The sequence below is a fragment of the Lampetra planeri genome, chromosome 42, assembly GCF_965212315.1.
Source record: "Lampetra planeri chromosome 42, kcLamPlan1.2.h2, whole genome shotgun sequence".
Lineage (NCBI taxonomy): Eukaryota > Metazoa > Chordata > Hyperoartia > Petromyzontiformes > Petromyzontidae > Lampetra > Lampetra planeri.
The window spans coordinates 9,172,296-9,197,786 of NC_136148.1; the positions used below are offsets into that span (position 1 = coordinate 9,172,296).

The 25,491-nt window shown below is 53.5% G+C and overlaps 1 protein-coding gene across 1 annotated transcript in view; it reads right to left on the bottom strand.

Annotated features, from left to right (window-relative positions):
• LOC144732241 (piezo-type mechanosensitive ion channel component 2-like) overlaps window positions 1-25,491 on the bottom strand; it is a 135,790-nt gene that overhangs the window by 54,153 nt on the left and 56,146 nt on the right. The window contains exons 13-30 of the mRNA XM_078613639.1: window positions 23,911-23,982; window positions 23,393-23,492; window positions 22,150-22,334; window positions 21,478-21,626; window positions 20,447-20,620; window positions 15,664-15,818; window positions 13,629-13,855; window positions 12,687-12,863; window positions 11,861-11,989; window positions 10,697-10,897; window positions 9,123-9,327; window positions 7,574-7,675; window positions 7,122-7,287; window positions 6,126-6,369; window positions 4,224-4,320; window positions 3,182-3,344; window positions 1,667-1,756; window positions 688-782 (exon numbers count right to left, since the gene is read on the bottom strand). Coding sequence (XP_078469765.1) covers window positions 688-782; window positions 1,667-1,756; window positions 3,182-3,344; window positions 4,224-4,320; window positions 6,126-6,369; window positions 7,122-7,287; window positions 7,574-7,675; window positions 9,123-9,327; window positions 10,697-10,897; window positions 11,861-11,989; window positions 12,687-12,863; window positions 13,629-13,855; window positions 15,664-15,818; window positions 20,447-20,620; window positions 21,478-21,626; window positions 22,150-22,334; window positions 23,393-23,492; window positions 23,911-23,982 — 2,731 coding nt within the window. The remainder of the gene's footprint in view (window positions 1-687; window positions 783-1,666; window positions 1,757-3,181; window positions 3,345-4,223; window positions 4,321-6,125; window positions 6,370-7,121; window positions 7,288-7,573; window positions 7,676-9,122; window positions 9,328-10,696; window positions 10,898-11,860; window positions 11,990-12,686; window positions 12,864-13,628; window positions 13,856-15,663; window positions 15,819-20,446; window positions 20,621-21,477; window positions 21,627-22,149; window positions 22,335-23,392; window positions 23,493-23,910; window positions 23,983-25,491) is intronic.

A 25,491-nucleotide genomic window follows, 5' to 3' on the forward strand; every position in this document is an offset into this window, starting at 1 on the left:
TTGCACCCTGCACTCCCCAGACACCAGACGGGTTTTGCAGCGTTGGCACTCGTTAACCAGGCAGTCACCGCCTGGCTGCGGCGGGCATCCTGCAGAGTTCACAGCCGTGCACTCAGCTCTCCTTATGGGAACATAAAACACTCCTCCCTCCTCCTCCTCCCCCGTCTCTCCTCGCACGGCGTGTGCGTTGAGAATTCCCTTTCCTCGTCCATTGTATTCAAGCTCATGGAGTGCGACTCGACTAAAAATGCTTCATAAATGTCACCTGCTCTCCTTCGCCCAGGGATTTCTGTCGTGGACAGCTTTGTGTTCAAGGCCTGTGGGCCTCTGTTACAGCCGCTGTGACAACAGGGGCCAAACAGTACTAACAATACACTCCCTTTATGTATTGTCTACAAATATAGTTTCAAAGTACATAAAACAATGCTTTAAAAACAACGCTTTTACTTCACTTCACCCAAAATGTCATGATTTATGCCTGGAAAAGGCACCTTTTCATTGGAAAATCACTGTGCCTCATCGGATAGGGAAGAGGGAGGGGGGCTAATGGTGCTTTGCCACTGCCAAACACTTTATAAAACCTGTGGGTTGAGGGTTGGGTTCACATCCGGGACCAGGAACCGGTGGGGGGGGGGGGGTTAAAACTGAAGGGGGGCAGCCGAGAGGTCATGAGAGAAAAGGAAGCACCTTGGAAGTGTGTGGTGAGCTCCTGTTCACCCTCGACCGGTGCCGACTCCTTTCCCTTCTTGAACTTCTGCTGCCGCGCAATGATCCGCTCCATCCTGGCCAAGCCGTATCACAACAACAACAGCAGACAACAACAAACGTTTATAGTGCCCCCACAACGTAAAAAAAACCTTTCAGAGCGCAGAGTTGCAAAGGGGGAAAACAGTAAGGAAAGCGATGGACTGAGTAAAGGAGGGAGAGACAATTAGCACGTAATGGGGGTCCAGAACATTCTGAATAATAAAGTTTAAAACTTTGTTTATTTTAACAGCTAAAGCCCACTGAGCTATATTGCTCTTTTTCAGAAACAACCTGGCCACAACCGATAGCTCAAAGGAGTGGCTTATCAGGTGGAATTCTATAGCAGCCAAATACGCTAAACGTGTGGTGACATTGATTCTAAATGTTGAGGGAAAAACCCGAGGACCCGGAGAAAAACCCACGAGATCAGGGGGAGAGAGACACCGCAAACTGCAAATATACAGCAGCAGGCGTCAGGGATGGGTTCAAACCCACGACCTCCTGCACACCAGGCGAGGTAGTTAACATCTCGCCGCCAAGGCACCCCTAACGCCACGAGGAAGCGCCGTTTCTCAAGCACGTCATCGATCAGCTGCACGAAGCTCACAGGCGATGAAAAGGTTCTGAGTTCAGATCCGGGCGAGGTGACGACTCGTGCGAGCAGGAAGACGCTTGTTGAAACTGGTTTCACTCGGAGAGACAGTGACTCGGTGGTAAACCGGAACTTTACGTGCGCTGCTCATGCCACCCGCTGTGGCCTCTCCTCCCCCTCTTGTTGTTCATATTCATGGCTTTCACTTCTGTCTCTCTTCTCCAATGCAAATCCCGTACCGGCGATTATAATACTTATATATCGTTGAGTTCTAAGAACGAGTGACATTGACGGGACACAAGCACGGCAGTCCGGCGAGAGACGCACTGCCGCTTCAGCTGGTCCATGGACTTCTTCTCCTCCTCCATGCGCGCCTTCACGGACTTCACCATCTCCGCGTGGATCAGCTCGGCACCGCTGGTGCACACGCAGGCACACACACAGACAAAGATCCCCCGTATACCATTAACAGACTGTTGAGGAAAGTGCTGTTAGCGAGTAGTGCCTATGAAGGCCGGCACAGCACACGAAGGGGTGGGTGGCCAGCACTACGCCTGGCCGCCTTTGTCTCCCTAACGATGATGTTTACACACCGCACTAGGTACTCATTTGAGGCTGAGTCAACCAAGGGGAGGCCCGGTGCCAGTTCAGATAATCGTCACTGGCGTTGGCCGTGAGCGGGATTCGAACCCGGCTCGCCAGGTTCGTAGCGCAGCGCTAACTGCTACACTGCCGCTCCCTCACGCACACACACACGGACAGACACAGTTCCCCCAAAGCAACGTTAAACATCCCCCTGACTTCGTTTAGAACACGTAGATTGCTGTCAGCCCGCGTTATTGTCCACATTTGGCAATTGACTCAATAGGTATTACACACAGCGGCAATCATCGCCCCTGCTGGCAGACTAGCGCCCGTTTGGAGGCCAGGTGCAGGAGGTCACCTTGTGACTACACTGAGCGAGAATTGAACTTGGGTCACCGGGTTCGTAGCAACGCCCTCAGGGGCTCCGTCCAAGGTCAAGCCGCACTTCTGTTCTTGACAAGTACAAAACGAATGGCGGATCGGCGCGAGTGTGTGGAGTGGTGGTGGATGTTGTAGTGCCACCGTGTCGCAATGTACGTCTACAGCTGGGAGCACCACGGCAGCAATCTCGCCAACGGTCAACTCTGCGAACGCTTTGAGAATCAACGTTACGCGTTTCAAGTATCTGGCTGCTATAAATGTCCACGTGATAAGCCACTTTGTTGGGCGATGCTTTGTGGCCAGGTCGCTTCTGAAAAAGAGCTGCATAGCTTAGTGGGCCTTACCTGCTAAAATAAAAATAGTTTAGTTCTGCACGTTGAACGGCCGGAGAAGCCTCCCTCAATGTCCAGCCGGAGACCCGCTTTATCGGCGAGGCTTAAGGGCACACGGGCGCCAGCGAGGGACCGTACCTACGTACGTCTGTGCGTCTGTGCGTCTGTGCGTGCGTATGTCTGTACGTCTGTGCGTCTGTGCGTCTGTGCGTGCGTACGTCTGTGCGTGCGTACGTCTGTGCGTCTGTGCATGCGTACGTCTGTGCGTCTGTGCGTCTGTGCGTGCATACGTCTGTGCGTCTGTGCGTCTCGCATTGCGGTTCGTTCGGGCCAGTCCGGTGCGGTGGGGACCAATGTGTGGGTGCTCCGACCTCTTCCAACCGTGGAAGAGTAGGCCAAACACCCTCGAGAGGGGCTCTCTCGACCTCCCTCTCTCCAGCGGAGGGCCCTTCCAACCAGCAGCGGCGGGCGCGAGCAAACCGCGGGGGCCGCGCCTTCGCCCCCCCTTAGGTTTGGACGGGGCAGTGGTGGGGGCACGGCTTACCGCGAGGCGAGCAGCGTGGAGGCCTGCAGGTCGGCCACCACGTGCAGGTAGTAGTAGCTGAGGAAGACCCTGCGCTGCAGCAGCAGGAAGAAGAAGCAGATGGCGTCCCAGATGATGCCGGCCTCGGCGCGGGGCAGCTCGCACAGCTTGGGGTCCGGGAAGTCTGGGGACACGGCGTCACGGCCAAGCGCGGTGGCGAGACGTTAACTACCTCTCCTGGTGTGCAGGAGCTCGTGGGTTCGATCCCGACCCTGACACCTGCTGTATATTTGGAGTTTGCGTGTTCTTCCCGCAGTCGTGGGGATTTTTCCCTGGGTCCTCCGGTCTTTCCCCCCACGTTTAGAATCAACATCACGCGTTTAGTGAATTTGGCTGTAATACATTTCCACGTGATAAGCCACTTCATAAAGCTATTATCTGTGGCCAGGTCGTTTCTGAGAAAGAGCTACGTAGCTCAGTGAGCCTTACCTGGTAAAATAATAAATAAATAAAATTGTACGGTGTGGGTGGTGCATGTCTGTGTGGTGTGTACGGTTGGTATATGTGCGGTGTGTACGGTTGGTGTATGTGTGGTGTGAATGGTGTGGGTGGTGTGTGTGTGCAGTGTGTGCGGTGTGTGCAGTGTGGGTGGTGCGTGTGTGTGCGGTGTAAATGGTGTGGGTGGTACGTGTGTGCAGTGTGTGCGGTGTGGGTGGTGCGTGTGTGCGTGGTGTGAATGGTGTGGGTGGTGCGTGTGTGCAGTGTGTGCGGTGTGTGCGGTGTGGGTGGTGCGTGTGTGCGTGGTGTGAATGGTGTGGGTGGTGTGTGCAGTGTGTGCTGTATGTACGGTGTGGGTGGTACGTGTGTGAGTGGAGCGTGTGTGTGCGTGCGGTGTGGATGGTGCATGCGCATGTGTGCGGTGTGTATGTTGAGGGTGGTGCGTGTGTGCGGTCTGTGCGGTGTGGGTGGTGCATGTGTGCGATCGGGGTGGGTCGTGTGCATGCGGTGTGGGTCGTGTGCGTGCGGTGTGGGCGGTGCGTGTGTGCAGTGTGTGTGTGCGCACCCTGGTTGTAGCCCTTGATGGTGCACACCAGGCTGAAGGCCTGTACGAGCCAGCAGCAGTTCTCCCCGAGCGAGCGCAGGTAGGCACACGCGGCAATCTGCAGGGCACAGCACGGGGGCGGCGGTCGTCAACCCCCTAACCAGGCCTCAACGCTCCTGCTCCAGATCACGTCTTCCATCCAATAGGATCTCGACATCAGTTATAAAGAGGTCCACAATGGCACTGCCATTTATTTAAAGACACCGGTGGCCTTGAGCAAGTGGCAGTAATTCCACATTATTAAGGCCAGGAGTTTGCTCTGAAAACCACTGTTGAATTTCTCAGGAAGTGCCACTTATTTAATCGATGCCAGGATCCCGGTTCCTAAGTTTACGAAGGAAAAGTGTTATACTCTCTGGTTCTTTCGGTAAAGTCACGTAGATAAAAATAATAATAAAAGAACACGACGTTTCGGTCGCAACACAAGCGTCCGTCATCAGGTGAGAAATAATGATCTGCTGTTGTGGCTTTATATAGGCACGGGGGGGGAAGGGGGGAGGTTCGTAGAGTCGTGGCTGCAGGAGTTCACGGGGGGAGAGGGGGGAGGGTTTGTGGCGTGCAGGGACGGGTGAGAGTGAGAATCACAGTAGTTAAAACGTTTTAACTGCTATGATTCTCACTCTTACACCCGTGCTGTTTTCGTTTACTAATTCAAGCTCATGGACATGCTAATTTCTCCAGCCCCCAACCGTCCCTGTACGCCACAAACCCTCCCCCCCTGAACTCCTGCAGCCACGACTCTACAAACCCCCCACCCCTTCCCCCCCCCTGCCTATATAAAGCCACAACAGCAGATCATTATTTCTCACCTGATGACGGACGCTTGTGTTGCGACCGAAACGTCGTGTTCTTTTATTATTTTTTCTATCTACGTGACTTTACCGAAAGAACCAGAGTGTGGATTTCTGCAGTCACAAAAGCTTCAAATAAAGATTGAAACGTGTTATCTTTAATCCTTAATGATAAAAGATCCAATACCAATTCGCGGGGTACTCTTAGAACAGATCTTGGAGGTCAGGTGTCAACCGTGCAGTGGGAACTGACAAAGGGTAGCGAGCGTCAACGAGATTGACTGTGACGACCTCTTGACCTCACCATTTTTCTAATGAAAAAAATTGTTATTAACTAAGAATAAAAGCAATGGCGGAGCCAGGATTTTCAGATAAGGGGGGCAACCCCTCCAGCAATGAAAAATGATAGAGGAGTTGTTAGTAAGTAAGGACTTGTCCCTTGCTTTTAATTCGACGCGCGTGTGGCGATGGCAGCCATCGATCGAGGGTCGAATTCGAACCGCACCGTGTGTTCGGCTTGGCGCTCGCTGAAGGTGAATGCCTTCAGGGAAGTCGTGTCCTGTATACGCAACTGCGGGCAATTCTGTGAGTCACTTATAACCGCTTTGCCGTTACTTATTGCCAATTATGGACTCAGACTATTGTTCTATCATCTCATAGAGTCCCTGGCACGTAATAATATGCAACACAGTGGCAGTCGCAAAATGCCGATTTATTACTAATAAACCCTAATAATCCGATCGAAATTATGTATTTTGATCGGATCATTGGGGGGGCACGTGCCAGCCCCCCCTCCCCCCTGGCTCTGCCAGTGAGTACAAGTGTATTGACACGGACGAGCGATGAGGGGCAGGGGTACAGATATTCTGCAAACGACAATCCCGAGGCCAGGTGCCCACGGGGTAAGTGGAAGGGGGATTGAGCTCAGTGCCCTATCTTGACCTCGACTTTAGCAATAGGCTCGCCAACTTACGAACCGTGGCTCAACATCGCCTGCGGACGCACAATTACACAGCACTTGTGAGTACCGCCAGCGTCCGGTGGGGCGGCCGTGCGTGCGGGCGGCACTCACGGAGAGCACGTTCTTCACAATGATGACGGTCACGTTGTAGGCGATCATGTAGTCCCACAGCAACAGTGTCCGGCGCAGCGGCTGCAGCAGCAGCTGCCCGCCGAACAGCAGGAAGTAGAAGCAGCCCACGAGGTAGCCCATGCAGAAGAAGCTGATGCGCATGGTGCCCGCGAAGAAAATCACGATGAGGACGAACCAGAAGAGGTAGCTGAAGAGGATCACCTTGATCATGTCCAGGTAGGACCTGGGAGAGGACGGCAAGAGCGCGGGCCCGGGGGCTCAAGAGGTCGGCGTGCTGAGCCGGCGCCGCCGAGTGAATCGGGGCAGCCGCCCGTGATGTACGTACGTACGTATGTACATACGTATATACGTACGTACGTTGAACTTCTTTCGCACCGTACGTAGCCGACCGTGCTAAATCGGAGGTGATGAGCTGGCTGCCTAAGAGTGGCAAGCTGGTGGCTATAGCTCGGTCACCAATGCCATTACAAAGACAACAAAAAACCTTCACATTAAATATGCTTCTGCACTGAGTGCTGACCACCGCTTGGCAAGGATGCTGAACGGAGTCTCCGCCCCGTGGAAGTACACCACCGTAGCACAATCGGGATGCATTTGCAGGAGACGAAAAAAAAACATTTTCAAAGTTCCATGCACACGCACGGAAGGAACGGCAACGCCATCCCCGTGGTCGCCGCCACCCCCATGATCTGAGGATCCAACAAATCACTCGAGACAGCAAGAGTGGCTTACGCGAATGCTGCCGCAAGAGGTCACGCGTTTGGCGCAACGGTCCCTCGCTGACGACGCACGATTGATGAGCGAGCGCACACGCGCGATTCACACTTCACGCACGTTTACGGTGGATTTCCGCTGCATTCAATGGGACGGCGTAAAACACGAATCGGCGAGGAGATGAGACGGTGACAACGTTGGCGCAAAAATATCGAAATGCTCTTTCTTGATCGCCATCGGCCGTCAGCTCCATGGACCCACTTGCAGTGGATGAAGTCGGGCACGGGGTTGTCGGAGCTGAAGTCGACGGCGTTGAGGCTCCAGCAAACCTCCACGTTGTCCCCGGCCTGCAGGCGCACGGCCGCACGGTTCTCCTCCTCGAACACGCACAGCTGCAGCGACGCCACCAGCAGCAGCATGCAGTCGTCTGAGGGGCCCTCGCGCACAGGGCGCCGCGCACGGCCAGGGGAGGTGGAGGGGGGAGGGAGGAAGGAACACGGAGGTGGAGGAGGTGTTTTCTGTGATAGCGAGGTATGAAACTCGGTTGCTGAGGTGCCTTGAGTGCTTTGTGAGGTCCGGACACTGAAGAGCGCTAAATAAAAGTAACGATGCATTGTGGCTTCAGGTGAGGAGGTGCGGTGACCGATGAGGAGATATGACATCGCGTGAGGAGGTGCAGGAGTGGTAGGGGAGTAGTAGGTGTGGTTGCTCACAGATGATGAGGATGGGGTTGGGTCTCATTGCGAAGTCGGGAAAGAAGAGCCACTTGATGAGGTTGGAGTTGAAAGTGGCTCCGGCGAACCTCCATGGGTACTCTGGCACGCACAGTGTCCACGCGGCACGCAGAGTGTCCACGCGGCACGCACAGTGTCCATGCGGCACGCACAGTGTCCATGCGGCACGCACAGTGTCCAAGCGGCACGCGGTGGGCGCGTGCACAGGGGTGGAGGGGGGGTTACTCCTCAACAACTCATATAAAACTCTCATTACAGATTACCTTACATTTTAGTGTAGTAAAAATGCAATCATATTATTCGGACAGTATTTTAATTTTATCTAATCTGCGTACAGGGTAAGATAGAGGAACGATGACGATCCCAAAAGGAACGCCTCCTCCTCTTGCCCTCCTTAACCCTTCCCCGTTCCAAGACGTTTGCAAGTGGCAGGGTGGGTGTCCCGTTCACCACCGAATCTCGGCACGCGCGAGCAGTTCATCATTAATTTTATTTAGAGAGGCGTAGCGCCGCTGTTTATAAAGACATTGTTCTCACCGCAGAGAACCAGAGCGACACGACCGCACTCTATAATAGATGGCGCCAAACTGTGCCAGGCACCCTCCCGCATGGCCTTTTACTTCCGATTCCAATCCGATGGCGTAGGTTTTGATAACAGAATGTACAAACGTCATCAAAACGCAATCGGAAGAAACACTGATGACGTCCACGTACGTATTCGTACGTCATCATGATGGGAAAGGGTTAATCACCGCGTCGCTTCCGTACGTCACTCCGCAGCAGGGAGCCGCCGCGCCACACACGAGGCCGGCGGTCACCAGAGGCCGTTGCAAGTTAGGTTGCCCACGCTGACCCACCGGCTACGTGGCCCGGGGCCCGGCACCCTCACATTTCCACCCACTAGAACCCTCCGTAAGATAGCCTTTGTGGGCAACATTTTGAAGACGATGCTGCTGGGCAGGATGCTATCGACTCGCAAACGGTTTCGCGACGAATCCTTCGACCGTGAGACCACGGAAGAGAAAAACATCTAACGTTCGAGACATCGCCACGAACAAAGGTGCTCATGTAGCTTATCAGTTTAATATAAAGTCTTTTAGAATGTCAACTTGTAACGTGCCGCACAATATTCGTTCACTCTCGTAGAGGACAACTCAGAGGCGCAGGGATGCAGCTGCGCAAAGTGCCGGCGCTAACAAATGCCCATACTCTGCGGTCCTCTATATGCTGAGGTGTTATCAACCGATTAAAGAGTGTTTTACACGTGGGAGGAAACTGGAGCACCCGGAGAAAACCCACGCGTGCAAAGGGGAAACACTCGATCCCAAACGGATGGAACAACTCGAGTCCACGTTTTTGCTGTACCGCCTTTCCCTAGCAAGCCACGGTAAGGTTCCTCGGAGTTTCGCAACACTCGTGTGGCGATCCACCAACTCTTGCTGCTGCCCTCACGGGGGGGGGGGGGGCGGGGGAGGGGGGGGTGGTACGCGACTGCCGAGCGAAGAAGCGGTGGCTTGCGTGCGCCCACCCTTGCAGAGAGCTGGGGGGATGCCGATGCACAGCAGGTACTGGAAGAGCATGAGCGACGCCAGGAAGAGGCAGTATCGCGGCCAGGCCTGCGCGATGGCCTTGCGGCGCCGGCGGGCCATGAGCGCCAGCATGCAGGCCCCGTGGAGGCACGCGTACAGGTCCATGCGCTGGCCCACCGTGTTCACCGCCGTCAGCAAGCAGATCTGGCCGCGGGCGAGCGGGGGAACGGGCGGGGGAATGGGCGGGTGAACGGGCGGGGGAACGGGCGGCGCGTTCACACACGGCAACTTGCTTCTAGGCCGAAGCGCTCGGCGGACACTTGAGACTTCTGTGCTGCAACCGTGAGACTTTGATGTCATCGTGGTATCTCACAGCCGTGCCCTACTACAATACCAATACAACAATTAACGCCCCTTTGTTTATTGTCCTGTGGATTGGGATGATTGATATCCTGAAGTGGAAGATTAGTTGCTGGATAGAACCACATTTGTTAATGTGATTTGTAGCGTTGATCCTTACCCTCCCCACCCCCCTCTTGTATCGACAGTTAAATTTTAATGTGCAATTTAATTGAGGGACTGTGTGTTGTTGTCTTGCTGTGGTCTGCGACTGTTGTTTACATTTGGTGTTGACAAATCGGCAGGAATTTTTGTACTTATGCACTTCATTTATATGTATTTATATTTTTTGGGTCTTTCGGTAAATTCACGTAGATAGGTTCAAAGAAAATAACAAAAATCTACTTTGTTATTTTCTTTGAACCTATCTACGTGACTTTACCGAAAGACCCAACTAATGATTTCCTGCAGTCGCGAAAGCTTTAAGTCACGATGAAGTTATTTATTTTTATTGAATTGCTTGCCTCTGTTCTGCACTATTATATCGTTTGTTGTTGTTCATCCCGTGACGCTAATGGAAAATCCGTGAAAAAGAGCTTTACAGCTCATCGGATTCCTCCTCCAGTTTACATAAAGACTCCGAATCTGAGTGCTTGGCAAGTGGCAGGAAACCGGAGTGCGTGGGGAAAACTAAACACGGACAAGGAGAAACAGCCACACGCTCCGCATGGACGGATTTGAGAATCCGCTAATTTACGGGCAGCGGCAAAAGCAGGCGCCACCGATCCATGAGGACGCCGCGGCCGCCTGCACCGGACCCACGGAGTGGTCGCAGTACCTCGAGGCCCAACTTGTAGAACTAAACTAAACAATTTTTTATTTCACCAGGTAAGGCCCACTGAGCTATGCAGCTCTTTTTCAGAAGTGACCTGGCCACAAATGATAGCTCAACGAAGTGGCTTATCACGTGGTAAATGACGTTGATCATAAATGTTGAGGGAAAAACCCGGAGGACCCGGAGAAAAATCCACGCGACCATGGGGAGAGAGACACGCAAACTCCAAATATACAGCAGGTATCAGGGTCAGGATCGAACCCGCGACCTCCTACACACCAGGCGAGGTAGTTAACATATCCTAGCCTGGGGTAATTCACATATATTATGCATGCACACCATGCCTGTACATCCTGCCGTAAAGTGGTGCAAACTGGTGAGCGAGCAGCGGCACGCTACCTCGAGGCCGAACTTGTAGAAGCCGTAGTTGATGAAGTACTTGATGCAGCCCACGATGCCCTCGTCCAGGTTGCGCCGCGACACGTTTTCGAAGACGGTGCTCATGAGCGGCGGCGTGAGGCCGAAGTGCAGCCGGTGGTAGAGCTGCCGCCTCATCACCGTGATCTCCACCACCAGCAGCGCCAGCGCCACCACGTGGTGCTGCACAAGCAGGGGGGGGGGGGGGTCATCGTGCGATGGCCACGCGCGCACCCAGCGGTATGACGAGCGAGGTCAAATTGCGATGGGGGGGGGGGAGGCGACTCGGCCCATCGTGTCTCTGGATTCGATAAAAAACGGTACCACTTGGTGAGGAACAGTGGGTGTCCTTGGCCCCTGGCACAGGAATGTGAAACCTCCACGACTGGTCCAGGGACGTGAAATCGAAATGAGCAGCTGCCTCTCAATTCTCACTTCAGTAGCAACGACGGCCTCACGTTCGCGCCGCTGACCTCCGCTGCCACAGCCCGCAGCAGCCGGACGGTCGGGAGTTCAAACCCCTGCTTTGGGTAGATTCAACCCGTAATCCCTCCAGGATCAATACGATTCCGGAGCGATCACGTGGGTAACCAACAGTGGCCTGCCAACAGAACGCCGGGCCTCACCACGCCAAGAAGGAATTTCTTCCGCGGAGATGAAGAGCGCTGCTCTGTAGCAGAGGCACGGTGAGACCTTTAAAGTTCCCGGGTGGCAGCATAGAACATTGAAGGCAAACCTAATTATCCCAGGCTTATGCTATAGATGACGTGGATATGCCTTGTCTCCAGGTACAGGTAAAGATCTCTATGCGGTATGTGAGGATGGAGACACTATCTCCGTTTGACACGGAGGCTTTCGCGACCAATATTATTCATAATCAAGGTTTTTTGGGTTAGATCGCGTAAGCATAAATGTGTCGTGAACCCGCCACCACCCGACACAACCAACCAGTCAGGTTTGTCACGTAAACAAAACGTGTCAATTACTTTTGCTAATTCTGGCAAAATCGCCCGATGATGCTGGATGTAATGACCAGTGAAACGTAACAGGACTCAAAATCGTAATTTTCGTGGATTTACTCTCCAACACACCATTGTGTGTGTGGGCGCCGTATGGCGGTGTGTGGGGTGTGTATGGGCGCCGTACCCGGATGTAGGAGAACACCGGCCGTGATTTGCGAATCCCGACCCAAGGCAGGGGATCAACGGGCCCAGCGTACAGTGTGGAGCCTCGCAGCAGCTCCTCCGTCTCCAACGACGTCTCATTCAGCAGTGGCTATCACGCCGCATCGAGCAAGCACATGAACACACACAGAGACACAAACAAAGACAAAGATCCCCCGTATAGCCTGGAACAGACTGTTGAGGCAAGTGCTGTTAGCTAGCACCTATGGAGGCCGGCACGGCACACGAGGGGGTGGGTGGCCAACACCACGCCCGGACGCCTTTGTCTCCCTAGTGGCGATATTTACACATCACACCAAGTACTAATTTGAGGCTGAGTCGACCTAGGGGAGGCCCAGGACCTGTTCAGATCATCGTCAATGGTCTTGGCCGTGAGCGGGAATCAAACCCGGGCCACCAGGTTCGTAGCGCAGCGCACGAACCGCTACACTGCCGCTCCCCACACGGACACACAGACAAACACAGTTCAACCAAAGCGACGTTAAACATCTCCCCGACTTCATTTAAAACGCCATTGTTGTCAGCCGGCGTTATTGTCCACATTTGGCAAATGACTCAATAGGTATTACACACAGCAGCAATCATCACCCCCTGCTGGCAGACTAGCGCCCGTTTGGAGGCCAGGTGCTGGAGGTCACCTTGTGACCACATGGACAGCTGACACGGGGAACGCCCTTTCAAATGTTTGAGATGCGTTGCGACGCAAGTCGCCGATCGCGTAGAATAAGCGGAGAAATGGTCTGGGTCCCAGCGTCGCGCGCGAAGCGTCCCCGACTGACGCTCCGCACCACCGAGCAGTTGCTGGAGTAGTGGATGGGGTCGATGGTGTCCAGCTGGTAGATCATCTTGCAGATGATGAGCACGCACGCCCACACGGTGCTGATGGACGCGGCGAGCGGCCGGAAGCGCACGCACGGCAGCGCGAACACCCAGAGCCCCAGGAAGAGTGAGTTCATCAGGGACACCTGCACAGCGCGCACACACGACCAGCGCCACCGCGTGCTCCACCACCGGCAGCAGCAGCAGCAGGAGCTTCGATTCCTGCTACTCAGAGCGGGAGGTCGGCAAAACGATAGGTTCAGTGTCCCAAGCGATGACATCGCGAAAGAAGGGTTAACATGAACTGGATGCGGTTAGCATTAACCAGACATCAATAGCGAAGGGTTAACATGAACCTGATGCGGCGAGGGAAGGCTGTCGTCGTCACCTGAGGCGTGTCCGTGTTGTACAACGTGTTGTTGTTTGTTCTCCCAAAGTGCTAGGTGCTTGATCTGCATAATAAGCGGCCACGCATTCTACAGCCACCAACACACGTGTGTGTTGTTTACTTAGCACGTGGTCCTGTCGAGCTCTGAACGAGCGAGTGGGCTACTCGTCTGGAGATACGTTTGAAGCGAGGAGCTTTGTCATCGAGAGCAATTGGCCTGGCTTCGAACCATCTAGAGGAGGGGTCAGCAACCAAAATAACAAGAAGATTTTTTTTATTAGAATTCGGTACGAAAAAATAACTAAATTTTTGAAGAGCCGCAATGCAATATGAATACGAGACGTTGGGGTTGTTAATGAATGACGTCACGATGCGGCCCTTAAAGAGCCACCGCACGCGGCTCCGGAGCCGCGGGTTGCCGACCCCTGGCCTAGAGGGTTGAGCCCTCAGCCGCCACCGACTGGAGGCGCGCGTGAACCGGACGCGGACGCTGGGCAGCAGCCTGCTGCGTGCGAGTGCTCACGTCCTTGAGGGAGATCCAGATGATGTAGAAGGAGACGACCTTGATGATGTGCAGCTCCAGGATGCGCCAGACCAGGGTCTGCACCTTGCGCAGAATGTCAACCGACTTGAGGAAGAGCACCGTCAGCCGGTCGAGCACCAGCATCCACTTGTTCCGCTCCTCCTCTTCCTCCTCTTCCTCCTCCTCCGTCTCCATTTCATCGTCCTCATCCTCATCCTCTTCTTTCTCTGTCAAGGCAAAAGTGTGCACTCTGGATCATCAGTGCCATCTTTACTCATCACTGCATCGCGCGCATTCAGGTGCGCTTCTGCGGCTGTCTTGAACGCTCTTCCTTACGATATTAGAAAGCCCACTGGACCTATGCACTTTTTAATCATCTAGATTGATAAACTAATTTCTTTAGAACTGCTTTTTGTATTTAGTGTCCTCCCCCCGCACCTCCGATTAGCACGATTGGCTACATTAGGTGCAAAAGATCTATCCACTGCTGGATGAAGGCCTCCCCAAGCCCCACAGTCCCGCAATGCAACGATCCACTGAGCACCGACACGCTCCAAATCACGCGAGCCGATTTCATCGCTCCATTTTCAGACTCGACGTCCTTCCGGTGCGTTCCCTCCCTTGGCTGTCGCTCCGTTGTGAGTCTCGACGATCCGCCATCGTCCCTTCTGGTGACAGGTCCTGGGCACCACGGTGGCGATCTCCCTTGCCTGCTATGCAGGTCACGGGTTCGATCCCGACCCTGGCGCCTGCTGTATATTCAGAGTTTGCGGTGTCTCTCTCCCCCTGATCGCGTGGATTTTTTTTCCGGGTCCTCCGGTTTTCCCCTCCATGTTTGGAAACATGCGTTTAGAATATTTGGCAGAAACAAATTTACACGTGATAAGCCACTTCGTTGAGTTACATTTGAGGCCAGGTCACTTCTGAAAACAGAGCTACGTAGCTCAGTGGGCCTTACCTGGTAAAATAAAAAAAGTTTAGTTTTAGTTTACGTCCAGCCCCAGCAAACTTGCTTGGCTGAAGGCAAAATTATGCTGTGCTTACTCTGCTCAAGCATTTCACCTGCGTGTGTTCGCGAATCCCTATTTTTCTGTCTCTCGAAGTAATTCCAAACATGCACCTACCTCTCCACGCGTCAGTGCCATCTTCACAAGTGTTTATTTATATCGAGGATGGCCCCAGCCATGGGAATGTAGAATGTTCCAGCACCGGCTCAGGGTCGCCGATGAATATAGCACTGCCCCACACTCGCTGGAGCAGGGGGACGGCCTCACACCCTCCAGGGTGTCTCTCATCAAAGGGCCCGCGTGTCAGCAATGACACGTCACACTCTCGGCTGGCACGGCCTGAGGTCCACACAGCTTCGGGTGCCTTTACAGTTGAAAATGGAGTGGTCACGTAAGACGATGGAATAAAAAAATAGGTAATAGGAATGTGGAATTTCCACCACCGGCGGAGACAGCCTGGAGATTATGAGGTGAAAAGAGGGTCCCATAGACAGCAATGCAATCCCTGCCAATCCCCTGTGGTGATCCATAAGAGGGTTTTTTTTGGTTAGATCAAGTAAATATAAACGTGTCGTTAAACCGCCACCACCACCCGACACAACCAATTAGCACGGTTTGTCATGTAAACAAAACATGACAATTCGTTACTAGTTCAGCACACCGGTGTGTTGGAGAGTAAACCCACAACATTTATAATTCAAGTACGACGTTTCGCCGTTACTTACAACCAGCCTGAACTTCTATTATGGATAATAATATTGATCGTAAAAGCCTACGTGTTAAACCCACTGTGGTTACTTTGCCATCGCAGGAGTCATAGGTGTCGCGTTGTTGGCATGGGCCCTGGTGGGAGGAACGACACACGCGGTGCTCTCTCCAACACCGCTACAACCTCTTCGGAGCACGGCACCGGAGCCCCTCCGGCTTGTGGGCACCGGTGCAGTTGCACTGCCTGCACACCCCGTAGCCGCATCGTCGATCGTCGTCACAAGCGGCACCCGTCGTCGCAGCGGTGGGACGAATCTTACCTCCGTCGGGCGGCGGGGAATCCCGGTCCTCCGTGGAGTACTCCGCTGATTCCTTCTCGCCCACCGCACCCTCTTCCACGCCTCCCGGCTGCTCCCCTACCGCTCCATTTCTCTGCATGCCCACGTCCGGGAGGCTCCCCTCGTCCGTGGCAAGCCTGGCGCACACGGCACAGCTTGTAGTAGGAACGTGGCACGGCGGCAACGGCAGGCAGGCGACCAGAACATCCGCGGTTGACGCACGTGGCTCTCGGAGGGGGGGGGGGGGGCGAGGAGATGCGTGGCGTGCGACGGTGGCGCGCTTGACGAATGGGTCGACGGTGCGGGGTGGTGGCAAGCTGCGGACAATCCACTCGATGACAATGCGAGGCCTTGCTCAATGAGTGCTGCGGTCAATGGCGATCCCCGAAAACAGGGAATGAATGCGTGGAGCTGAATGGCACAAGGCGGTGAAACAGAATGATGCGTGCTGCATACATACAACGTACGGCAACCCCTGTAGCGTGATCGTGTTCATGGGTGGGCATAGAACCACTCAGAGGGGGGGAAAAGCCCGTGGTACGGGAACCAAAATCTAAGTAAATGGGAAAAGCGAAACACGACGGTGGGGCAGTGTTTCCATGGTTACGGTGTTCACGGCCCTGGCGAACTTTGAGAAAAAACCGCCACCGCTGTTAAATATCGCATCAACTTTTTTTTCTACTTGACTGAGAATTTAAAAGCGGGCTGAAGCGAATGCTACAGGACTGAAGTACAGAATATAAAGTTGGCATTGTACGTGTACTCATGCACACACATGAATGTAAACATCGGAATGAAAACAACAACAGTCCACCGAAGAGCCTTCTGAACTGTCACAGCAAATGCTGATGGTGGCTGTTCAGGCCGAAACAGCACACATGCCAGCACCGTGCATGCCTGGCCATCTCTGTCTCCCAAGTGTTGCTCTTGCCATACTACCCCACGCCTTGCCGATTATTCACTCTCGGGCTGAGCTAACCTCGGGTGGGTCCAGGCCAAGTAGAGGTCACCCATTTCCCGTGCGGCCTTTAGAAATTCAACCTTAAGTTACTAGGATGTTACCACAATGCAGCCACAATGTGTTTAGTTTGTTGTCCTTCCCCCGCACCTCTGTTCAGCACGGTTGGCTACGTACTGTGCGAAAGAAGTTCAACATGCGTACATATAATCATCACGCCACACGGCCGCTAAGCATGCAAAGATCACCGGAGATCTCCCCACCTTACAGACCAGACGGGCGAGTGCTATCAGCAAACACCCATTGAGTGTGGCGTGACACACGAAGTGGTGGTGTGGCCGGGAACCACACAAGGCTGAGTGAACCTTGATGAGGCTTAGGACAGGTTCCAACTTGCATGGCAGAAATCAAACCTAGGTTTCTGAGAAAGTAGCTCAGTGTGTTTGTTAGTGACTCCCGGGATCCTGTCAACTTCAGGAAATGGAGTGTGCGTCGCGAGCTTAAGAACTGATTTTAATTGAAGCGTCGCCACGCCCTGACGAACCGCTATGCCACCACTCACCCAGCGACACACTGCGACGCACGGCGACAACAACAACAAGAACTACGACAACAACAACAGCACAGCCCCGTGCAACGATGCACCGGGAACGTGGTGGAATGGAAGAGTCGAGGGGGGTTTGGCTCATGAACGTTGGCTTGGAGGAACCTGCACAAGCCAATTCATGACACGTACACACACTTACTGGGGACGCCTTTTGCCTAGATTTTCCTTGATGCTGGACACACAGGGGAGAGCGTTAGTGAGAGACGGAGGGAGGGCAGGGAGTTACCAGCAGAAGCAGCAGCACCCCACACCCCAGTAGCACCCCACACCCACACCCCACACCTCACACCCCACACCTCACACCCCACACCTCACACCCCACACCTCACACCCCACACCTCACACCTCACACCCCACACCTCACACCCCACACCTCACACCCCACACCCCACACCCCAGCAGCACCTCACACCCCACACCCCACACCTCACACCTCACACCCCACCCCCCACACCTCAGCAGCAGCAGCAACGCGAGCCAGCCTAGACGAGGCCTGATCCTCGCAGGACTAGTCTAGCTCCGCTCAACAAGTCCACTTTGTGTTTGCTTAAAAATATATATTTTTGTTTAAAGCTATTTTCGCAAGTCCGGTACTTACAGAAGGGGCGTGCACGAAGTCATTTAATTACTTTTAGTTCGTTTTTTCTTGGCCCAATAAGGTTTATTCAGTTCCATTGTAAGAACCTATCTTCAACATCATCCATTCCTGAAAATAGCATGATATATGTGACAGCATAATTCTGGACAGTTGTATTGTTTAAAGCGTTTATGTGACGTAGTAATAATTTGTTTATATTTGCTCGTTTAGGTGCACCCTAGCTTGATTCGTGCACCAAATATCAGGTACAAGGGTTAATTTGAAAAAAAGATCCCATCATTGTAATAACGAGCAAATTTTCATCTAAATCGAATTGGTCTGTGAGCTTCATTATTTCACACAACTGTGATGTCACTAAGTTGTGTAGTGCGTCCGTGACGCGCGATGTGTCAGCGCGCCAGCACCGTCGCTTAGGGCCAGCCTCGCCGTGCATTGTGGGTAGCCGCGGCGCCCAGTCGGATCGGTATTGTTGGAGAGGTGACCGCTGCTGAATTAGCAGGGTGGGTGGCAGAATGGGAAACACTCAGTGAAGTGTACCCTCCACTCTGGATTCAGTAGAGACGCACACTTTTTTTTCAGGTGCGGTTCTGCGGCCGTTGGGAATGATCTTCCTTACAATATTAGGAAGCCACTGGAGCTATGCACTTTTACATCATCTAGATTAGAAACTCATATCCTAAGAACTACTTTTTGTGTTTAGTTTATTGTCCTTCCCCCGCACCTCCGACTAGCACGGTTGGCTACGTACGGTGCGAAAGCTCAACATAAAATGCAATACACTCGTCCCATTGTTTCAAAGAGAGACACCGTACGCTCTGGAACCGGGATGGCGAGGTTGATGATGCTACTGAAGTTGACGGCGAGGACAATACAACATTTTAAAGCCTCTCTGCTCAACAACGTGGGTTATTAACGCTGCTGAGCCACTTGCTAGAAGAGACTTCACACACTTTGAACCCCACAGTTCCCTTCAAGGCTACGTTCTGGCTTGCGTTGCTCGAGAAACATGTAACTGCCACTTGCATTCCCAGAAGCATGCCAAGCACCCGCGCACCGCTCTCTACTCGTGCACAGCATGCCGGGCACGTGTGCTACGTGCAAAGCACACCGCGGTTGTCCAAACGTGAAACCCCGTTCAGAACATGCCGTTTAAACCGCGAGAGACAGGGGGTTGAGCAAGGTAAACGATAACAACAAATCCAAGTCCAGGTGTTTCCCCCGGCTTAAATTAACATTAGAGCAGCGCTCATCCCCTTTGGCGGCCCTGAGCCAGGAGTGGAAATTACACATTACTATGGCAGGGGCTGATCGATATGCATATGACGAGCAATTTTGGCAGTACTATAAATGTAATAACGTGCATAAAAGGATAGAGGTTTAAAAGAGAGTGGTAGAGAGAGACTGACTGAGAGAGACAGGCACAGATCGAGGATGCAGCATAGCGAGTGAGTGGATTACCCACCTATTGACTAACACATAGACTCTCCCACTGACTTTCGAGTAGCTAAGCAGCAAGCGGAGGAAGGGAAAGAGAGACAAAAAGCACACACACACACCAGTTAGCCACACGAGCACAGCAACACACGGCCAAAGGTGCCCCTCGTCATCGTCACAGGTGACCGGGGTGCGTGCTGTCTGTGAACATTGGTGAGCGAGCACGGCAAGCCGTTTGGCCAACGTCCCAATATTCTCAGCTGCCTTTGTTTCCCCGTGCTCACGTTCACGCACCAGATCAGACACTTCATTTCGGAGTCGACCAAACCCAGCGGGTGGTGGAGAAGGACCCGACCAGATTCAGATGCACATCGGGACTAACGCTGTGCAAGACCATTCGTGTTGTATTGCGCTAAGGTGGTAGACCCGCCGGTACCGTTGCTCCCAATGCAGCAGCACCCACACCGACAGCACCCACACCGACAGCACCCACACCGACAGCACCCACACCGACAGTTTTACGCGAGGCGTTAGGAGTCGTCGGACTCGGCGAAAAAAGCGCAGCCGCTTATTCTGGGTTAGGCAAAGCACACCCCCTACCCCCCCACACTTTGACAATGGCTCATTCCACGCGGGCAAGCGGCACGCGTCGGAACGCGTACAAGGCAAGGGGGTGGGAGATGTGAGGTGATAATATCGGAGGGGTGTTACGTCTTAAGACAACGCTCCGCTGTGGACACACAAGCGCAGTGCGCTGAATCAGCGCTGGCTTTGAAGAGGAATGGGGAAACGCACGTAGCTTTCGGAGCCGCGCGCGCATTTGTGTGTGTGCGCACACGTGTAGGTTGCGGCTGTGGTGCCTGCATGCATGGTGAGTGCTGTGCAATGCTGTGTATGCACAGTACGCATCGCGTGCATCGCTATGCGTACATTTATATGTGCATGTATGCTGAACTTCTTTCACACCGTACGGAGCAAACCGTGCTAATCGGAGGTGTGATTTGTGTGTGAAGCAATATTGTGTTCAGAAGATATGACATGCGTGTGCACTTTGCATGCGTGTTCTGCGTGTGTGTATGCATGTGTGCTCGTGCTGTGCATGTTGTGTGCGTCTGTGCGTACTCTGCGTGCGTGCCCTGCGTGCGTGCGTGCTCTGCATGCACGGCACCTGTAGGCAACGCCCTGGTTAGCGCGGGCGGCCCTGTCCAGGTCGGTGAGCGCCAGGAAGCTGTCGTGGAAGTAGTGCAGCTGCAGGATGCAGCAGAGCAGGAAGGCGGTGGGGATGAGCACCTGGGTGAAGAGCTCCGACACGCTGAACTGTTGCAGACCCAGATCACGCAGCCTGCGGCCGACACAAAGGTGCCCCGCAGGACATCACAGACTGCTGTGGCAAGTGCTGATTGAGTGCACCGGACACGCCGGAGCGCCTTTGTCTCCTCGCTGAGGCGACGCACCGGGTACTCGTTTAATGCCGAGTCGACCTAAGGGAGGCCCGGGATCGGTTAAAATTTACATCAGTTGACGTTGGCCGTGAACGGGAATCGAACTCGGGTCGCCGGGTTCGTAGCGCGAGCCGCGCTAACCGCTGCACCACCGATCCCAACCTAAAGACACGTGCGCGGTACCGGACTCGCATGCGCGCACAGATTCTCCCACAATCAGAATCTGTACTAAGACTGGGGGAGGATGCCGATGAGCTATGAAGCTCTTGTTCACAGATGTCCAGTACGGGGCACTGGGTCAGCGAGTTACATCGGCAAACAATACAAACACACGATAGGAGTTCTAAATAGAGAATATGGTAACCAAGTCACTAAATATAAATATCTGTATAAATAAATGTTAGAGATAATTATATATGATTTACTTTGTTATATAAGTCCGATTTATCAAGACCAGGCAAGCGAGCAAAAACAAAAAGGTTCCAGACCACACCAAGATAACGCCACAGCCCCCCCCCCTCGCCAGGTGGGTAAAGAGACAGCCCCCACCCCCCCAGGTGGGTAAAGAGACAGCCCCCTCCCCCCCAGGTGGGTGGAGAGAGACAGCCCCCCATTCCCCCCAGGTGGAAAAAGACAGCCCCCACCCCCCCAGGTGGAGAGATACAGCCCCCATCCCCCCAGCCCCCCACCCCCCCAATAGGGGGGGGGGGGGGGCTGGGAGGGGAGGACCGTGCCTGAGCGGGAGCGGCACACTCACTGCGAGTCCGAGAGCCGCGTCATGTTCCTCCACAGGCCGGGGAAGGACTCGAACTGGTAGGTGTAGATGAAGATGGTGACCAGCATCGTGTAGGACACCACCACCATCCAGAAGTACTTGAGCAACCGGCGCCACCAGTTATAATGCACCTGCACAACATACACGCGTGCGCGCACACACACAGAGACAAAGATCCCCTACCTAGCCTCGAACACACTGTAGTCGCAAGTGCCGCTAATGTGATGTCGTCATAATTTGTTCATATTTGCTTGTTTAGGGTGCACCCTAGCTTGATTCGTGCACCGAATATCAGCTACAACAAGGGTTAATTTAGAGAAAATAATCCCACTATTGAGCTTCATTATTTCACACAACTGTGAAAATGGGCGGTGTGGTAAGGACCACTCATTTAAGGCCGAGTCAACCTAGAGCGACGGCCAGGACCGGTTCAGATATATAATTCGTCACTAACGTTAGCGACGGCTGGGGAACGACCCCATCTGGCCACTCACGCGATCCGTGAGTGCTGGCCCGACGCAGTCTACGAGCAAGGTGGCTCTCGAGAAGCGACTGCCGCTCCCATCGTCTCACCGCCTACCGACTCGCCACCCGGGCAGCCCGACGCCACCCGGGCACCAGCGGCAAAAGCCTGGAGCGAGCGCGGGGCGGCACCTGGTAGAGCGCCACACAGCCGAGGCACAGCGCCATGTAGATGATCTTGTAGGTGACGAGGCGGCCCTGGAGGCCCACGAAGAAGAACATCCCCCCGCACACGTAGATCCAGTACTTGACGAAGAGGCCGCGCACCAGGGCCCCCAGCACGTGCATCAGGTTGCTGCCCGCCTCGCCCTCGGCCTCTGAGCTCGCGCGCACACGAAGGCGAACGATGAAGACGAACGACAAAGATCAATGACAAAGGTCCACCGCGTAGCCGCACAGACTGTTGGGGCAAGCGCTGCGATTGAGAGCATTAAACTAGAGATTTTATTTTACCTGGTAAAGCCCACTGACCTGCGTAACTCAATTTCAGAAGCAACCTGGCCACAAATAATAGCTCAATGAAGCGGCCTATCATGTGGAAATTTATAGCAGCCAAATACTATATTCTTTAGATAGAAAAAATAATACAATATCACGACGTTTTGATCGCAACACAAGCAATCGTCTTCAGGTGTGTTGCGATCGAAATGTCGTGATATTGTATTATTTTTTCTATCTACGTGGCTTTACTGAAAGACCCAAAGAATATGAATTCCTACAGTCACAAAAGCTTTAAGTCAAGATTCAGCCAAATACTATAAACACGTCATGTTGATTATAAATATGGAGGGAAAAACCGGAGGACCCACAGAAAAATCCGCACGACCGCGGGGAAAGACATGCAAACTCCAAATATACAGCAGGCGTCAAGGTCGGGGTCGAACGCACGACCTCCTGCATACCAGGTGAGGTTGTTAACGTCTCGCTACCGCGTACGAGTCGGTGGTACGGCCGCCACCACACACGGCCGCATGTCTCCCCAGTGGCGGTGTTTACTCACCGCACACCAGATACTCATTTGGTACTGTGTCGACCTAGGAGAGGCCCAAGCCCAGGACCGTTTCAGATGCTTATCGCCAATGTTGGCCATGATCAGGACTCAAACTCAGATCGCTGCGTTGGTAGCGCAGTGTGCCAGCGACTACACTACCGGCTCCCCACACGCACACAGAGGGACAGACGACGATGACACTGGAGCTGCGTTGACCCCCGTGTGGGGTTGACCTTGCAGCCAATACGGTAGGAGAATTCCCTGCAACTGGCATGACACGCAATCATCATCATCATCATCAACGCCACCCCCATTACCCCCATCATCACCTACACCACCACCACCACCACCCCCATCACCCCCCCTCCCACCCCGTCCGCGTACCCCCTGGTGGGGGTGGGGGCTGCTCCTTCTCGGGCTGCGCCTCCAGGCGCTCCTTCAGGCGCTGTCGCAGCAGGAGCCAGAAGGTGGCGTTGTACAGCAGCTGCATCACGTGACACCACGACGACATCCCATCATCGCCATCATCATCACATCACCACGTGCAGGCTCCACGCTGGGGAGGGTGGCTGCTGTTCGAAGATCACCGGAGCAGGAACCGGATATCCCTTATTTTTACTGCGTTTAAAGCGCGTAATCTGACTACTGTTACTTGTACATGATGGATCGCTTTAAGGATTACCTTCGTTTAAAAAAATAACTCACGTAAGAAAGTCCTCGTCAGCAATGCAGGGCAATGGAAATAGTGCAGCAGCCAATGCACGAAGATCTCACAACAAAGCCTGTGTGTATGTGCCGGTTAGTCTGTGCGAGTGTGCATGGTGCGTGCCGGTGTGCGTGCTGCGTGCCGGTGTACGTGGTGCATGGCGGTGTGCTTGGTGCGTGCCGGTGTGCGTATGTACCTTGCTGCCGAGAGACACGCAGGGGATGTCCTCGCGCACCAGGCCAATTGGCGCGAACTCCACCACCCCGACCTAAGCAGCACGGGGACCGCGAGCGGCGCACAGGGACAGCCACCGTGTTTCTCCAGCATACGGCGCTCACGATGATAGCACAATCTAACTCTCTAAACTCAAACTAAACTATTTTTTATTTGACCAGGTAAGTCCCACTGAGCTATACAGCTCTTTTTCAGAAGCGACCTGGCCACAAAATGATATCTCAACGAAGTGGTTTATCACGTGGAATTTTACAGTAGCCAAATACTCCAAATGTGGAGGGGAAAACCAGAGGATCTGGAGAAAAATCCACGCGACCATGGGAAGGAAACGCAAACTCCAAATATACAGCAGCAGGCGTCAGGGTGGGGATCGAACCCACAACTTCTTGTATACCAGGCGAGGTAGTTAACATCTTGCCACCGTGGCGCCCTGTCTGTGGGACCATGCGTGTTCTTCAGTTAACTCGCAGAGATTCGAGTGAGTTTCACCGTCTGGTTTGCTTAAGGAGATCTGGGCGACGAATGAACGAGACGGATGTCAATGTTTGACGCTTATTTCATTGTATCTGTTGTAATCCCTCGTTGTGAGTTGCATAGTCAACTCGTGATCTTCACGGAAACCCAAACTTTGAGTCACGGACTTGTTTGCCATGCAAGAGAGTTGAGTAAAAGCGAGCAAAAGCAATCCGGCTACGACGCGCAGAGACTCCTCGGGGCGCTGCCCGGTGCGAGGCCCACGGCAGATCTGAGCATTCTTCAGCAATTAAGAGCATCGTGTAAAGAAATGCCCTTGTAAGGTCAAGTGGCTTTTAAAGCTCCCTTTGATCGCTTGCAATATATTTCCCTTGACATATTTTTACATGGCCGTGATCCAGCCTTTGGAAAAAATAAAATCTGTGTCCCTTAGACGGCCGCCTGCCGCCGACTCCGCGCGCGGCCGGGGATTGGATCCCACGATCCATGGTGTGGCCCCCGTGCCCCCTTTGTGTACGCTTCTCAATTCGACTTTTATCTTCAGACCCAGCATCCAGAATTCCCCGGTTCAGTGAAGGTCTGATTGTGTACGGTTATTTAGTAATTTATTCTATTTTAGATTTTATTATTATTGTTACGGGTCATTAGCCAATTTGGCCGGGGCTATGGCTGCTGGCAAACAGTGGCTAACGTTTCGAGTAACTCATTGCTAAAATCAAAAACATCATTACTGCTCAACTCAAGATTGTCACCGACACGGGCCGGTGATCCTGTAACACGGACCTCATGCTCAGTGTGTGGTCAGATGATGACTATTACTATTATTGTTGATATTGTTGTTTAGCGAGTACCGAGTGATTTGACCATCGTTACGTGTGAGCTCATTTCAGGACAGAAGTCACCAACTCAGATCATGGAGATTGCGTCACATGGCCCAGCGGTAGCGCGCTCGCCGCAGAGGTTCGCGGTCCGAATCCGGCAGGCCGCCCTGGTTAATACAGCGGCCGCGTTCACCATAAACTACTCCGCGTCGTCTCCTTCCCTTCCCAGTGGACATTACAGATCCCTC